The sequence below is a fragment of the Aphis gossypii genome, unplaced genomic scaffold, assembly GCF_020184175.1.
Source record: "Aphis gossypii isolate Hap1 unplaced genomic scaffold, ASM2018417v2 Contig00773, whole genome shotgun sequence".
NCBI lineage: Eukaryota > Metazoa > Arthropoda > Insecta > Hemiptera > Aphididae > Aphis > Aphis gossypii.
In genome coordinates, this window is record NW_026083276.1 from 29,450 (window position 1) to 48,953 (window position 19,504).

The 19,504-nt window shown below is 27.1% G+C and overlaps 1 protein-coding gene across 1 annotated transcript; it reads left to right on the top strand.

The window, feature by feature from the left end:
* Positions 1-9,713: 9,713 nt before the first annotated feature.
* LOC126555278 (E3 ubiquitin-protein ligase RNF123-like) lies at positions 9,714-19,491 on the top strand (the record flags this gene model as incomplete). The annotated part of the gene is made up of 11 exons (XM_050210224.1): positions 9,714-9,887; positions 10,036-10,129; positions 10,201-10,508; positions 10,665-10,812; positions 11,688-11,937; positions 11,997-12,194; positions 13,054-13,238; positions 16,293-16,492; positions 16,566-16,702; positions 17,365-17,632; positions 19,256-19,491. Coding segments are annotated over exons 1-11 (2,055 nt in total), but the record flags the coding sequence as incomplete, so codon positions are not given.
* Between the last annotated feature and the right edge of the window lie 13 nt (positions 19,492-19,504).

The window sequence follows — 19,504 nt, forward strand, 5'->3', positions numbered from 1 at the left end:
GGTAGTGTGGTGGTGATAGTGGTGATGATGATGGTTGTTGTGTGGTCGAAGATAGTTGATGGAAATTTTCAACTTCTTTACTGGTTTTATACCGGTTCCAATAACTATTGCCAACTTTAAAATAAAAAAAATAATAGTTTATCAGTAAGTATTAAAATTAGATCATCATTATTGTCTTGCATATAACAAGTATATTTACCAATTTATGTACGAATTAAAAACTAAAAATTTAAAAATAAAATAAGGTGTTTAAAATATTGAATTATTTCACTGTTAATTATAATCGACCTTATATATTTGAGTCTTAAATCTTAGACTATAGAAGTGGTGGCTATAATTGCAGCTAAACAAACATGTAGATGACTTCACATACCGCAAAACAATTTCCCATTAACTAACAACAGTTATTGGCGTATCATTTAAAAATAAATAATTTTACTTAACATAAGACTTTTTATTAGTAAAATACTTATCATTTTTATTAATTTAACGATAAAATTAAAGCAAAAAGTTTTACTCTATTCGTGTTTATAGATTACTAAGATATTGTGTCCGATTGTGGTGTTTAAATTAGCCTCATAGTGACTACTAACGGCATGTTTAGCTGTAACTCTGGTTTTGTTCTACAAATACACTCTCCTAGCCTATCTAGTCATTAATTTCCACGCTCATTTAGGGATCAATTTCTTAATTAAACTATTAGGAGAAAATAATCGCTTTATAATTTTCTTCGATAATTATAGTAAGATGTATAAACAATAATTCTCAAGTTTGTAATTAACTTATCGTTTATGATAAATATTAATGTGATTTTATTCTAAGTCTATAGCCACTACAACATGTTTTTTGTTTGATGAACTAACACAAAAGCATTGTTAATATTGTGTAAACATAGAAAAAATATAATTTATTTTTGGTTAATTGTTATAACTTATTGAGTAAAAATTAAGTACAGTGTACTCTCGATTATCCGCGGTATAGGGTGGATTGGCATCCACGGATAATCTGCAAAATTAAAATTCAAACAAAAATGTTATTATTACATATTACCTACCTATATGTATTATTAAAAAATTAAACCATGCAATTTAAAATTGTATTTTAGGAAAATTATATTAGAGCATGTTTTATTGTTATTTGAACATTCATATAATATTACAAAAATATTTAAAATTTTGTTAAAAGTTTTGTATACAATTGTATATAAAAGATTACAGATAATCGATAGTACACTGTATTGGTTTTAATATATATTATGTATATATTATATTTTGATATATTGGTAGGTAGGCATAATTTTTTTTTATTAACGTGAAGTTGAAATATTGACAAAAAATCGTCGAAATCATGAATATTTGCAAATTATTTTGAAGTTATATAATTTATAAAAAACTTTATATAAATAGCTAAGAGTTGAAAATTTAATAAAAGATTTTCCATAAGTTTGGCTTACAATAATTATAATAAAACTTGAATCTTGGCTTATTAAAAACATTTTATCCTTAGTTTAAATTTGTTTTCACTCGTCAAATAACGATTTACTATTAAATAATTTTAGATTTTTGTTATAGTTAAAAATTACTAGTCGTCCTAGGCTGACAAATCATCTCCTTTCAGGATCGTTTTTCATATACAATTATACCCATCAAAGGACTGAAATTTAATACTCCTATATATAACAGTGAACCACACGACACTTAATATACAAATACAGCAGATCGGTACACACTACACAGTTGACCAAACTTTTTTTAATTTAAGCAATGTTTTAACAATTAAATATAACAACAAAATGTAACTATTGATAAAAATTGTGATCGTCAACTATTTCGTTGACTTCACTGCGAGGCTACCGGTAGCCAATTTGGATCTCTCCCGGAGTGTGATTAGATACTCACTAGATCAACGGCGCCAGAAGATCTGGCGGCATTGATCCATAAGCTTCCAACGGTTGGTTAACGTACGATCAGTAGCGGGACCCGACCGTGGGGGGACTGTAAGAAGCGGCAGGTTTATTAAAAAATGCCCTGGCTTTAAACATTCTAAATATTATGAGGGTCCGTTGACGCGCGTGTTAACGGCTTTGAGTTAAGAACGGCCTCTACACGACACAAAATAGTGGTAAATTCCTCATACGTGAATACTTGAGTGCCAATAACACGAATCAACAACCGCTTGGTCGACCGAACTGCCGCCTCCCACAACCCACCAAAGTGGAGCGCGCTCGCCGCTCGGCGGATTGAAATGCCACTTACAGAACGCGAGAGAATTTCCTAAAGCGGCCTCACCTTCGGGATTAAAGATTAAAGAACGCAATTGCTTATCCGCGCACACAAAATTCGTCCCACAATCTTAAAAAACGTTATTAATTTTAACACTTACCATGAGCTGCAGCATGAAACAATTGATTTGCGAGGTAGTACATCATTTGAACTGTTGTCTCCATCTTTTAAAGAAAGCACAAAATTAGTAAACCACTTAAGCGAATAAAGCCGTCAAAACTTTAGGAAAAATAATCGAATTGAATTTTTTTCCACAAATATTATGTTATATTATGTTGTCTAATACTAATTTTGATATCCATGGAAACAAAAATATTGTAACCAATACATATTTATACATATTTTTAAATATTACATGCATTTGAAATGTAATATTAAAAATAAAGATTCTCATCTTAAAAAAATTCAGTTGTATTGTGCGAATACTAAATACCAAAGTTAAAAAAAAAATAATGATCCAGTAATCAGTAATCTAGTTTCATATTCTGCAAATAGAAAATATGCATAAGTTTTGAATTTAGCTCTGCTGCACAACGCAATGATAGGGATGAAATGTTTGTCTTGACAGAACAATTTTATCAAAAACTTTTATAATATGATAGTATTTTACCATTATTAGAACAGTGTGTAAGAATCTTTATATAGCATATCTATTGTTTTTGTAAACATACAATATACCTAAAACTATTTAATAAATATACAAATATTTGGTTTATGATTTTAAATTTATGAATACTATTTTCTAAATAGTATTACAAGTAGAAAAGTTTGAAAACCACTATTAGTTTCATACCTAATTCTTTGAAACAAGATATTATTATAATACTATGTACTAATGAATTATAATTTTCTTATTTTACTTATAAATGTATAACAGAAATAGAAACATTTTTTATCTAAGATATTCAGACACAATAAAATGTGACAATTTTAAGAACGACTCATAAGAAAAAACAGCTAGGTACGAGATTAACTGTTTTTAAAATTTAAATATTAACAAAAATTGATATAAAACACTAAATGTGTGTTGAAATTTGAATAATTTCTATTATCGATATTATTATTTATTGTTAGTATTCAAATAGGTGTAGGTATTATACATTTTATTAGATTTAATATTTTTCAAATTTTAAGAATGTATATTTTCTAACATTTTTTGTTAATTTTTTAATTTTCTTATTATTTTGCATACAAAATATTCTCAACATCTCCTAATTGCACTATATTATCTAACAAATCTCAATTTGTCAAAATTTGTCTTGTTTAAACGCATAGTTTTAAATTCATAAATTATTACTCAATTAGCGTTATTGTAATCATTTTTTATTAATAACATCAGAACATACAGTTAAGACATACTAAAATAGTATTTCAGTTTTATCAACAAAAAGTATATTAATGGTTTCTATTGAATAACATAATAATTTTACATATTTTAGTCTGAGTGAAGTAAAATAATCCATTGTATTATGCTTATTTGTGTTTAAATTTTTAACAGAGCTGCTCAAAATGTCTGGTATAACTTATCTGTAAAATTTAAAAATTAACACATACCTACTGGTTAAAGGAAATGGGTTGTACGATCCATCGAAAGTAAGTGATAGTTTTAATAAAATATTATTGTTGATTAAATTATTGTTTGCTTCCATCAAATTTTAATCCATATAATAATTTTAAGAAATTGCCAATTGAGAATGGTTTTCAATTTCGAGTACTACAAACATACATAAATGTACAGGGTCCGTTTGCTAATTTTTGTCTAATAGATATATTATATTCATTCCAAAAAATAAATTATTCTTAAAATCAATCAATTTATTTAAGAAATATTCAATGCAATTAATTGTATAACGGCATATACGGCACACTTTTAAGTTCCAAATTATTATTGGTTGTTACTTGTTATAAGTATAGAAACAAATCTACCTATGGTGCCAACTAAATTTTTTTTCATATAAGTACTAGATACCACCTTTATTTCTATTTAAAAAGTTTTTTGAAATATTATTGGTAAAATATATAAATTTTGAGTAATAATCACTGGTTTTAATGATTTGATGAAATGAAAAAGTACAACTGCAGTTAGTAGTACCCACCATAGTGTAAAATCATCATTCATCAGATTGTTTTAATTTATGTAGTATTTCATCAGACTAATTTGTAGAAGTTCTATCTCCATATTGTCTATTTTTCATGAGGTACAAAAACGTGTTATTGATTCAAAAATAAGAATACTTAAAATAAATGTATTTTCAAAATGTACTTGATGACTTTGTTAATATTATTTTTAACAAAAAACCCCAAAACATCAATATAACTCTAGTAACAGGACTTAGAACTATTTCTTCATAAAAAAAAAATAAATAAAATTGGATAACAATTTTTAATTAAATGGCATTATGAATAAGTAACTAATAAGTATAAAAACTAAATACCTAACTAATACAAATTAAGAATAGAAATAACAATTGATAAAATAATATTATCATTAACAACAATTTATAAAAATAATATTCATTTCTCTCTTTAGAGATGGAACTTTTTCTTAAAAAACAAAATCAAGTATGATTTTTTAGGAGTTGTGAAATTTTCGCTGTATTTTGTATCCCAACAAAAACACTACGCCAAACTCCGTGTAAAAAAACGCTCAGTATAAAAAAAATCCACCTCAAAAAGTTGTGATATCATTTTATAGCTATGTAATATGTATTTAAACTATATATAGTTACTATACTATATATATATAGGAATAGATATATTATTATAATTTATGTTAAAATTCATAGCTTATAAATTGAACTTAGCTGGTGACATTATTTAAAACTCATGAGAATTCATTTCGTATTGAGTATACATGTTATCTTTGAAAATGAGTGATACTAATTAAGTGTTATATAAATTAATTGTTATAAATTACTAATTAAGTGTTATAATTTTAAAGTCACCAGCTAAGTTCAATTTATAAGCAATGAATTTTAATATAAATTATAATAATATATCTATTCCTATATATATATAGTATAGTAACTATATATAGTTTAAATACATAGCTATAAAATGATATCACAACTTTTTGAGGTGGATTTTTTTTATACTGAGCGTTTTTTTACACGGAGTTTGGCGTAGTGTTTTTGTCTGGCTGGACGGACAGAAATTTCGGCGAGGTGAATTACCACCTCTCGCAGTTCTTATCCGGACACGGGTGCTTTGGGAAGTACCTGTATAAGATTAAAAAAGCAGAGAGCACCAGCTGTGTTGACTGTGGATCGTTGATGGACGATGCCGAACACGCGTTCTTCGAGTGCGACAGATGGGAGAGGCAAAGGAGGCAACTGGAGGGGTGCGTTGGTGTGTTCAATCCGCAAACAGTCGTCGAAATGATGCTCAAGGCATCACTCAACTGGACCGCAGTAGACAGAATTGTAGACCACGTCTTGACGTTGAGGGAGAAGGAAGAGAGGGAAAGGCAACGAGTACCTATTAATTAATTAATTAATTAAGACCAATTTGTTATAGGCCGAAGGCCAGTTTTTTCTATGACAGTGTAGGGCTGTCTAGTATTGTAATGTATTTGTATACTATGTATTTGTAATGTATTTTTCTTGGAATAAACAATGTGGGGGAGCTGGCGAATTGCCACACAGGTATTTCCGGCCCCCTGCGATACCGTAAATAAAAAAAAAAAAAAAAAAGGTAGATGCCACCTGGTGGTGTCCCGTCATCATACCGCCCGCTCTGTCTCCTCAATGACGTGGGGAAAATGTACGAAGCGCTGCTCGCTGCAAGACTCGACGCGCACATAGCAAGCAGAGGAGGGCTAGCCCCGAACCAATTCGGCTTCCGCAAAGGACTCTCAACGGATAACGCGGTTAGAGTACTCCAGAGTAAGGCAGCTACCACAACGAACAGCGGAGGATTCTGCGTAGCCGTCGCATTGGACATCAAAAATGCCTTTAACTCGATTGGCTGGGACCATATACTATCAGCATTAGAGGCATGGCCAGTACCGGAATATCTCATGAAAAATTGCAGATCATACCTCAGCGACCGGAAAGCGTTTATTGAGACGCCATTTGTCGCATCCGGAGCGTTGGACGTGCTGATTACCGGTGGCGTTCCCCAAGGGTCGGTGGTTGGGCCGCTGTTGTGGAACGCAGCATACAACAGCGTGCTCACTACAGTACTGCCAGCGGGTGCTGAGCTCATTGGTTTCGCCGATGACACCCTCGTTGTTGCCCACGGAAAAACTGCTTCCGAGGTCGAGAGGATCGCGAACGAAGCCTTAGATGTAGTGAGCGGCAAAATTGCAGGCCTTGGTCTCCTCATTGCGGTAGAGAAGACGCAAGCAGTTTTGTTCACCAACAAGTATAAATACACGCTGCCGAAGTTGACCATCAACGGCGTGCCTATAACCTTCACCAACGACATGCTGTACCTGGGGATGGTGGTGGACAGAAGACTATCGTTCAGAGAACATGTGCAGCGAGCAGCGAATAAGACGGCGGGCGTTGTCACAAGTCTATCGCGTATAATGCCAAACTTGGGCGGTCCCAAAGAATGCAGAAGGAGGCTTCTGGTGGCGGTGGCGCACTCGGTACTGTTGTATGGTGCTCCCACGTGGGCGCACTCCCTCGAGTGGTCCAAGATCAATGCGAATATACTCAACGGTGCCCAGCGTAGAGCCCTACTTCGTGGGATTTGTGCCTACCGCACAGTATCTATGACAGCGACGAACGTCCTGTCGGCTGTCCCCCCAGCTGACCTCATCGCACAAGAGCGCAAAATGGCCTTCAGAGCCAGGAGAGTCGCGGTGCCGAGGACCGGTAACGAGGTCACCCCACGGGCCATAATTTTGAACGTTTGGGCCAGAAGGCTTGTGAAGTGTGAAGACGGAGTGTGGACCAGACGCCTGATTCCGAATGTTGTGCCATGGTGCAACCGCCGTCACGGGCAGTTGGAGTTCCATATGACCCAAATAATGTCCGGCCATGGTTGCTTCGGTGTCTACCTCCACAAAATTGGTAAAGAAACCACCAAAAGATGTCACCACTGCGGTTCTCCGGAAGACGACGCAGCGCATACGTTATTTGTCTGCCCTGCCTGGGAGTTGGACAGGTTGATGATGACAAACGCCCTGGACGTCCGACTCCACGCTGACAACTTTAGTGAAGTTGTCTTAAGTAATCCAGCTCACTGGGAAGCTGTGGCCACGTTCTGCAGGAAAGTGATGAAGACTAAAGAGGACGCAGAGCGGCAGAGACAGCAGCAGGCGGCTGAAGGTTGAACAACTTAATTAAGTTAATTCTTTTTTGTGCACCGAAGGTGACCCGTAGAGGGATAGAGCCCTCTCTTTTTTGTAGAGCCAGGCTCAAAAATCGAAAAATTGTAATATTGTTATATTGTAATGTTGTATTATTGGTTATTGATAAATAAATGATGATGGCACCACGGAAGTAATGTCTCACGACGGTTCCCGTGGTGTTGTCGATGTAAAAAAAAAAAAAAAAAAGGTTAGGTAGATGCATATTATGTACTATACTATATAGTGTTTAAGTTTGATTGTGTAATATTATGTGTAGGCAAAGATGTGTGGACAATGGACATTGGATATTTTATAGGTGCAAACTGTATAAGTGTGACTTTTGCTTACAGTGTTTTATATAGTCTTATAATTGGTTTTATAAGTAAATTTAAATTAATTAATATTAATTAATTAGCATTAAAAAAAAAAAAAAATCAATTACATCATTTAGAACTATAATAATATTAAAAATATATTGTAAAGCTGTTTTTAATTTTGTAGTATGAGGAAGTTTTGACAATATTTATGCAGATAGCAGATTACACAATTTTTAAGATAGTCGGGTGTACTCGTAAAATATAAATTTGCCCGACTAGTAATGACAATTTTTTTTTTAAGTAAGTATATTTAATTTAAATTGAATAATTTCACTTTTATAAATGTAAATTATTCTGAAAATGCAGTAATAAGCTATACTTATCTAACTTATTTAATAATACCTATCCGTTAGTTTAGAGTTATTAAATATTAATAAAATAATTAATATTGTCTGAATCAAACATTAATATTTTCCATTATAAACTATAGATATTGTATTTTATGAGTGTTTACAGATAGATAATATTGTTTTGATGATTTCACAATAATATATAGAACTTATTCAAAATGCAACTAGCCATATACTTTGTTTTTATCCATATGTTTGTCATTGAACATAACGTATAATAAATTTGTAAAATATTCAATATTATTTTGCTTAAATCATTAATAATACATATATATTATATATACAATATAGTCAACTAATTCAAGTAAGGTATATTATATGACTTAAATGTATATTAAATATGTTTGATTCACGTGGAAAAATATTTAAAAATTAATTTTGTTAAAATTAGTTAATTTCTAAAAATTAAGTATTGATTTATAATACTAGAATTTATGATGTATAAAAAAAAACGGAGATCATTCGTGACACGAATGTTCTAGAACTTTCATCGGATGTCAGCAAGACATAACACCGCAATAAAAATATAATGGTGACCCATGTACCCATCGTTATTGATATACCTAGGTATACTATCTACATAATAGGTGTATTATGAATTATGATTACATCGAAATATCTAATATCTAATTAATATTTTATCGATAACAGTGTCCATAATGGCATAATAAGGTATTAGTTAATCCTTTGTTTATCTAAATAATGGCTTTACCATTCAGTATTATTCACCGTTGACTTCTTCGCAAACTGCCTTGAACATTCTAAATTTTACTCTTACACACATGATAGGTATTATATTATACGGAATGATAGGTATGTATATCGGGTAATCTTTTTAACATAAGACAATCATTTTTTTTTAAACTGCTAATGTTTTTATTTTTTTACATTATTTTAAGCCGTTAAAAACAAAAAAAATTTCAAATAAAGTAAGTTTACTGTTTATTATTTTTAAAATTTTTAATTTTTTTTTAATGCCTACATCCGTTTTTAGTTCTTTATTTCAAAGCTAAATATATTTTTTTGAGTATTTCAATATATAAAAATCGAATTTTGGATAATTAACTAATGAGTAGTTCAAAGAATTTTTAGATCAGTATTGGCTCATATATTAATTTATTAGCTAAATATTTTCAAACATTTTATGGCATCAATAATAGTATACCTAAATAGTATAGAATTCGAAAAATATACAGTTTTAATATGATAATATTATATGAGCAATACGTTTTGTATTTGTGAAGTGTAAACTAATGATTAATTGTAGTTTTTGTATATTAGGCAAGATGTGGATCGAATATATCATAGTTACACACTTAATATTAATAAAATAATATATATGTATTTTTTCTGGCCTATTAATAATTAAAAAATAAATAAATACATCGTTTGAATTGTCATGGAATACATAGTGGTATAGTTGTATTAATACAATGTATAATCTTTTTCATAATAGTAGTTAAGAGTTGAAAATTTCAAAAAAAAATTTCAAAAAATTTCAAATTTCAACTTTATTTAATAAAGTTAGTTTAAAATAAAATACTAATGGAGAACTCAAATATTGAACATATTGATGGTAAATCATTGTTTGATTCGATTAAGACGTATCCTATAATTTCGTACCAATAAAATATTTTATAATTTTGTCATAATTTAAATGTGATAATAGTTATCATTTAGTTTGTTTAATTTAAATAAATTATTTTTAAAATTAATTTGTCTAGTAAGCACTGTGGTCGAAGAAGTTACTAAAATATTTGGAAAAGACGGTAAAAACAAACTAAAAACGTTGGTGAGGAATGAAAAAGTCTATCCAGAGTAAAGTGTTAAAATATTTTTTTTTCTTGTCTTATCTAAATTGTAATGGAGAATATTAATTTTCATTAAAGCAAAGATAAGTTGAAAGACGATATGGAAATATTAGCTGACAAATTAAAATTTGATGAACTATTAAACGTAGAAAAAATGTATTTTGAAAATGTCGAATCTTTTAATTCAAGCCATTTAAACGGACACATGATGTTTTCGGAATTTGGTACGATATATTCTAGGAGTAATCTGGCAACTGTGAAATCGATCCACAGTATACAAAATGATGGTGGCGTCTATCAATATGAAGTACAACTAAATTCTAATGGACCGATGCGTATAGGATGGGCTACTCAGATGTGTGCATTTACTGATGAGCTGGGAGTAGGTATTTGATATTTTTTCACGAAAAATAATATAATCTATTAAACAGTATTAGTAGCTTATGGATTATTGATGATAAAATACAGTATAAATAGTATAATATGGTATAATATAGTAGGAATATCGTATATAGTATAAAATAATTCTTATCATTTTTCAGGAGAAACAGAAAATTCGTATGGTTTTGATGGTTATCGCTTAGAAAAGTGGAATATGTCTAATGCGTGCACATACGGTCGAAAATGGAGAGTCGGAAATATAATTGGTTGTACTATTGACTTGGGAAAAAAGTCTATAGAATTTTTCAAGTATTACAATAAACATTTTACTGTAATAAGTGAGAATATCTTAATTAAATTAAACAGGTGTTCAAATAATATAAAAAAACACAGGTTCATTAAAATGTTAAAGAGGAAAAAGTTGTAGGTAATTTACACTATAGGTTATTTTTTTTTTCATATTTACCTAAGTTTTTTTTTCTATCAAGCTTAAATAAAAATCGTTCTTTAGGTAAGTAGATGTTGAAAAAATAATAATAATACGTTGGTGTAAATTAGTAACGTATTAAAAATTCTTGTACAAAATATAAAAGTTTGATTGAACAATACTAATATTATTATGTACAGCCATATAGGTATATTCAACTTTTAACAATGATGCATTTATGTAAACCTCAATTTTTGAAATTTTAAAGTATATATTTTTTAAGTACATCAAAAAAATAATAAAAAATAACTGATTGAACCAATTACAGTAAAAAACATTAGAATATATTGAAATAGGACTGCACTTCATAAATGACATTATAATTTAAGTGTATATTAAGTTTTCTTATTACTTATAGTTATTTATACCAACTTCGCTTTTTATGATATTATAATTTTTAGCAATTTATGTATATTTTGAACTTCAATATTTTACATGTAAATATTTTATCGTTTATCATATACCTATAAGCAATATTTTATTGTCTTTCAGTTTGATAATAATTCAGTGCACTATCATATTATTAAAACTAACAATACAAAATCGGTTCTACATGAATTTGGTATAATGTAATTTATTAGGTAGATATAGACTGATGAATGATATGTTTTTACTTTGCAATTTAATACAAATAACAATTCTAACATAAATAAAATATAAACATCTATACACAAATTTATATTATATTTTTTTTTAGTAATGGTGAATCACTTGGTGTAATAGTTGAAGAGTTAATAAACAAAGATAACTTAACGTATTTTCCTGCATTAACTCTTTCCGATGAAGAAAATGTGGTTGTTAATTTGGGCGAGAGACCATTTAAATTTCCAATATTGAATTCAAAACCTTTAATTACTAGCCCAATAGCCCTAATAAATTATTTCAGACGTCTTGAGAAAAATATTTATTCTCTAATCGAAAGTCAAATCAATCTAAATAAAAAAAATGTGAGTTTTATATTTTTATATTCGAATTTGTTTTTAAAATTCTAGTGACTCTATTTCAGACGAAAAATAATTTGAAACACTACGACAAAATAAGAATTAACAATATTATAAAAAATATATTATTTCATCAGTTTGAGCATTTATTGAAAAATCAATTTATTGTAGATAGTTGCTTTATATTATTTTTAAGGAATTTGAACAAAAGAAGTCCTGAAAAACTTATAGTATTCCTTGAGTTGATGTGGGAAAATATACCTGTAAGTTATATTTTAACGTGATAAATAATGTGCCTACCTATAAGAAAATAATAAATATAATAAGATTAATAATTATGTTTAACATGCCATATCATATAGTCTATATAACTTATTAAGTTGATAATTTGATTATAAATATACTTAACACAACTAATATTTACATTTAGGTTCTGAGCGTGCATTGAATGTTTGGGTTTGTGATGTACCTTTGTTTTTTTGTATCAGCTGTTCGCATCTTTTAGAACGGTAAAAATGTTACAACTTTGAATTTTAGGATGATTTCTGTTAGAAATTTATTGTTAGTCACAATTAATAACTTCACTCGATCTAAAGTTAGATTTAATGTTAAGCTTTTTATTTAAAAGTTATGTTTTGAGATTAAGATACTCTTATGTTACCTATTTAGAATTTTACAATTCAGATACAAATTTATTATAATGACAGTATTAAATTAGAACTATTCTTTTTCGGGATCAGTATGTTATTTGTATTTAACTATACTTAAGTTCTACTGCTTTCATCATTTTATAGAAATGTACATATTTATATTAGAATTTAATAAAAAAAAGTCTCTAAACATTTTTATCTTAAGTTGTTAGTTTAGGATATATATTTATTATTTCGAATTTTTTACTACTTTGAACACATTTTAAATAATGAAAAGTTTATGGTTCTTAGGAATATTTCTTTTTCTTATAGTCTATACTTTTTATTATTTTATGTTAAATTGTGCTTGTATAACATTAATTATAGAGTAGTAATTTGACGTGTTTATTAATTTATTTTGTTGTATGGTTAAAGCCTTAAAAGTTCAACTAATTAAAATGTACAGTAATCATAAAATTTTCCAATTGTCTAGAAATATAGAATGGTTTCCATCATGAATTATTTAATATTTTGTCTACTTTGTGATTTTAAATGTACTTGGAGAAATCGATTTGACATATCTCATCAATCAGAAGTACTCAAACTTTTAACTGCAATTTGTCGAGAAACCAACACTAGAAAAGAGGCAATTGTAAATATTTTTTTCGACAAGATTAAGTACGTACTTTTATTTTAAATTAGATAATATTATACTCTTCGCACTTTAAATGTTGTGTGGCTTAATTGATTATAAAGTAACACTAGATAGGTACTACATTTAGTTGTTTTATAAAATCGTTTCTCATTTCTTAAATAGAATAATATATTTTATCTTATATAATGTTATGCATATAAATATTTGTTAATTCAAGAAAGAAATATTCTAATAATTAATATACAATATATTATATAGTATTATTATATTATAGATTATAGATGTACCTACATCATATTATCATCGTTGGTATTGTTTGATTTATTAATTATAGTAATAATGTAACTGATAAAATATTTTACTAGATAGCAATTTAATTTATTTTTAGCATTTTGATTTATAACCAAATACCTCTAGTGAAGGAAACTGTAAACATAATTTATACATATATTATTAACATTAATTATTAAAATAAAAAACAAAAATATAATTATAACAATAAAAATAAATAAAATCAACACAGTTTAATTTAAAAACTCAATTTTAAATACCTACATTTCAATGTTAAAGAAAATATGACTAAAATTACTGGATTATTAATATTCTCATTTTAATCACACCGAGTTGGAAAAAATTTAAGCTCAGTTTTCTTACTATAATAAACAAATAATTAACACTAAATAATTATATTGTTAATTATAACGTAATACTGTAGCAGTAAACTACTTACAGTAGAGATTGTTTATAATGACACCAGTTGCAATGACCTTAGATTGAAAGTCCCTGCAAAGCTCCTACATGGAGTTATATAGAGTCCTATAGTTTTATTCTGTGGTCCTACTATTGGTTATAATGACAAACGGTTATTATAATCTATTTTCCTTGGTCCCTTGAATGTAATTATAAACAGTTTCTACTGTATATTGGTTTAGTGTTAAGAAAATGTATTATATAAGTTGATAAGAAAAAATTTCGTATTTTTCTTAAGGTGTTAGAGCTTAAAAAACACATGAAATATAAATGTTCATGATATATTATATATTCATAAATTCGTTAATTTAGAATTAGATTAGACCTAAACATTACTGTTAAAACTTAACCATTTATACATACAATTTTCCTAAAATTAGACCGAATACTTTTAAATACTATATAAATCTCTCATCCATATTGAACAATAATTATCACTAAACCTTCCTTAATATTAATGAAACGTGTGTATTGTCATTAGGTATCGTATTATATTTGTAATTTTGTTAAATAAATAATATTATTACATTTTACGACAATTTGAAAATAAGTTACTTATATTAGAATTAAAAAACTATTATTTCACACTAAGTAGCTTTTTTTTTATCTGTAGGTAGTTCTCCACTCTTCTCTCATAATAATATCCTATCATCTCCAAATCTTTACTTACATTTTGCAAATAGTTATCAAACATTCCATGTTAATTTTTAAAATTTGTAAAAATGTTTAAAGACGATACCTAACAAGGGAAAGTGGCTGTACGAATAGTAGTTTTTGTAAAATTGTAAATAAGAAAATAATAAATTTTTTGAAAATATACTTTGGAATAAATAAACTAATTAAGTGTTCGTGTATATATATATACATAATATGTAATTCTAAAATATACTCGCAATACAAATGACACATCGTAGTATAAAATTAGGTATCACTTTATTAAATTAAAATATTATATTTTTTAATTATTATAATTATTTTATAACCAAAGAATTTAGTGATACTTAACGATTTATAATTTAATAACACAAGATCATTTACTGAAACAATTTCAAAACTAAAATGAGTTATAAGAAAGTTAAACTTCTTGTTTCAAAATGTATTCTACCTATTTTAATATACTATTGCTTCAGTGCTGAGAACAAAATAATGTCTTGACAGTTTATAAGTTATTATTGTTCTATATAATATTATATATATATAAATAAAAATACTTACTTGTCATGAATGATGATAAAAATATCTACTTCTTTTTCAGATTAGAGTACCTACGTATATTTGTTAACTTATAATATATTTTTTATTAATCAAATAGTTTTTCGTTCTGAATAAAGTGAATTTTTTTTATTTTACCAAGTTACAATGTATAGCTAAGTTAAATTTTATCCTTATTTCATACATATTATTTAAATTTATGATTTTCGACTCAGTGGCTTTTGATAATACAATGCATCACTAATATTGTATTTTATTCATTTATACTCAAATATATTTGTAATTAGAATCTCTTATTTAAAATTATTCTTATAAAATATATACCTATCTATATATTTCAGTGTTGTTTTATTTTGAAAAACTTCAATATATTATTATTATAGGGCAGTGGCGAATTCTCCAGGCATGCTTAGAAATAAAAACGTTATTAATTAAAATACAAAAATTATTTTATAATCAATAATATATTACGTATTTTAAAAGAAATATAATGTGTTACATTAATTCATTTATTTCTGTTATGTTTAGGTATCCGTGTTTATCTTTATTCTAACATTTAATGACAGAGCACGTGATACATGCGTGGGCAAGCTATACGACCCTTGTTATCGCTGTAAAAAAAACCAGTTACTCCGAGACCCCCTCTACTAGCAGCCGGGTATTAATCGCCCGGGCATCCTCATTCTGTTGCGCTTCGTCAACGTAATTTATACAATTTACGTGTACGAGTAAATGACAATTTTTTTAATTTTATTTAAAAGAGTTAGTCAAGTCTAAATTACAATTATTAAAGTATTATTTAAGTAAGTGCTATTGTATATAATATATATATTAAATTAAAGTCTTATTTATAAATTAATACAAATTTGTGTATTATTTATTAGTTATAAATTAAATAGAACTATAATACATTATGATAAATGAACATGCCTATACATCAGAGTCAGAATTCGCCACTGTTATAGGGAAATATCTATTTTATTTAAATATTATTATATAGTATTATAATATTACTATATATAGATATTACAGTAGTTTAACATATAATATTATTTTCACATTGTGTAATTTAGAAATTGTATATAATATGCATTAAAAAAAAAATCGTTTTATAGATTTGCTCACTTTTTACACATTATTTCTCCGTCTGATGAAATGCTTGAAAAAATGATACCACGTGTATATTGGAGTATAGAAAATGTAGAATTGTCGGAAGATATGCAAAATAAATTGATAAAAAATTTCCCTCAGGATTATAAGAAATCTAAATCTGCTTACAATGAAGCCAGCGAAAAACTCAAAAAATTATTGAATCGTAATTTATTATCCTTATTTCTAAATCATATTAAATATAAATTATTATATTTAATTATTTTTCATTCAAACAGAATTAGAAAAACTTCAGATAATTTTTCTTAAAACCTTATTAAATGACAATGATCAAACTGATACAATAGTGAGCTCCAGAGTTTTATTTAGTAGACGATTTCAAAGTTTTACCCAAGAAAACATGATTTATTGGAGAGTAAATATTAATAATTTTTATTCCGAATTTTATTAGATTTAGTATTATTTGAATATTGAAAACATTCAAAAATTCAAACAAAATTTTATTAATTTAGTAAATTATTACTAACTGGGACAATATTTATGAAAAGGGTTTTAATTCTTATTGGAATACAAATGACGTATCTTATTTAGTGTACCTAACATATAGTTATGGTTGAAATCCTATATTAGAATTGTTGCTCCACGGAGTGACAAGCAGTGACTTAAAATTGTTTATATGATCTTCAAATAGTCTATCAAATACTTATAATATGATATATTATATATAAAAAAATATAAAAAATAAATAAAGACGTAAATAATAATAATAATAAAATAATAATAATATACATCAAATACTTTACAGTTTTCTATAGTTGTAATAATGTAATTAATGATTTTACATTAAGCTATTATTATTTAAACTTCTTTAGAAAGGAGCGACAACGGTTTTATTATTACAAAAGTAATCTACTTATATTTAAGAAAAATAATTTTAAATATTGATACTCGATGATAATTTTATAAGTCATCATATCAAAATAAAAATTAGTTTTATTTATACTTTATAATGTATGATTAAGAATATTGTGATTTAACTGTTTTAAATAGTATTTAAACTTTCTTTATATTTTCTAGAATGATCCTATGTTAAAACTACCGGGTCCAGTATTGTTGAGTACATTCTTTCGTTTATCATTTTTATTACGTGAACTACTGAGTGAAGAATTAGTAGATGTCAATGACTTAAAAATACATCCAAATATTTTTTATTTGGAAAATTACAATTTTTTTGGAATCGAACGAATAGGAGGTACATTTTCTTATTTGAAAAATATGTATAAAGAAATTATCAAATCGAAACTGGGACTTCCCTCTGACAGCCAAAACGATGATGATATTGATAGTAATATTTTTTCAAGTGATATATTTAATTATAGTAAGGTAACTTATGATAGCAGTGACCAGATTTCTGTTGTTAATACTCTGTCTTATATATTTATTAGCTTTGATTTAATAATATTTTAGTACAAAATTTTTTATTTTGCTTATATAATATGAATAAATGTATGCATTTTAAAGTTGTATTCAAATATATATAAAAAAATGTGTACATTGGATAAAAGTTAACTATTTTGTATTTCTATGTTAAATGGAAAGATTATGTATGTCAATGCAATATTATTTTATTGTACATTTAATAAATAATTCCGAGTGGCAGATTTAAGTTTAAATAGTATTAGTATTTTAAAATTTAAAATGCATTGCATGTTGGAATTTTTGAATGGAGCTGTAAATTATAGACGTTATAAAGTATTTTTAGTCCTTATACTCTACTCTGAAGAATTTATTCAATAAATATAATTCGTAGCGTATTTTACAAGTAATGATAATATAATTGTCATTAGTCATTACTTTTGCACTTTTAAAAGTATTTTGCTTAAAATAGTACAGATTATTTAAGTAAGTTTTCAATAAAAAAAAAAAAATAAAAAAAATAAAGTGTGTGCCATTAGGGTTTTTTTTTTTTTTTTTAATAACTCAATGTTAGTTTAGTTAACTGCATTTTAAATTGTAATTGTATTAAATTATTGTGCTTTTCTTGCGTTTTATTTTTTTATTGTAATATTTTGTATAAAAAGTATTATTTTCTATTAAAATGTAATGGTTTTTTATTTTTATTGGTATTATAATATTTAAAACTTGGAAAATCATACAATCTAATTTGTTAATATTCTTAGTTATTTTTTATCAGACTTAAATCTTGGAAAATTTGACGTTAATTTTAATATTTTCATATACATTTACATATTTTTACCGTTTTCCGATTTAAATTTTTCACTATAGTCTGGTAATACTACGGTTTTATTTATGTTTTTGTGATTCGAACAATGTACAATAATATTGCCCTGCACCTAAACTTCCTAAACGATATGGAAATTGATTAGTTTGATTTTTCTTTTATGTTTAGTGTTCAAAAGATGTAAAAAAAAAAGAGGAACACACCAAACATTAAAAATAAAGCGTGTGTATAGGTTACGAGGATTTTAGGTGTACGCTCGAATCTTATAGAACTACACTAAACATTATTCACGGAAAAATAAAACAATAGTATGAAACCTGTTAGAATAATATTTAGGAACATAAAACGACTGCACGATTTTCCAATTTTATGAAACACACAATATAATGTTACTTTTATATAGTTTATATTATAATTTTATAGTTTAATTTGTTGCACTACACTTTACTTAGTATTAATTAGTAATACTATACATTATCAGAATCAAACAATAATATTCAAATGTTTTATGCATATGTAAAATAATAATTGTATATTATAATGCCAATTTCATACCCAATATTATTCAATCATATAAATTATTATATTATCCCGCAATTAAACTTCAAGTATCACATGAAATGTTAATTAAGAGTAACTTTAAAATATTCAAAGGGATATTTCTTCAATAATTTTTTATTAACTTACATACCTATAGTTATAGTAGCGTTTATGATTTTGTTTAAGCCGACATAGATGATGATGTGATAGAGATCAATTCGGCTGCTGGTTTAATTACTATTTTAACAAGAATCATTAGGAATACAGAAGATAGAAATGCAAACATCCATATCGCCGATGCTGTCATGAATAGAATATTGTCATTCGATCATTTACCTACTGACAAAATACATGTATTTTCTGTTCTACTAAATAATATAATGTGTTTATATCACGTAGCTAGTCATAGACAATTAATTGAAGTAAGACGATATA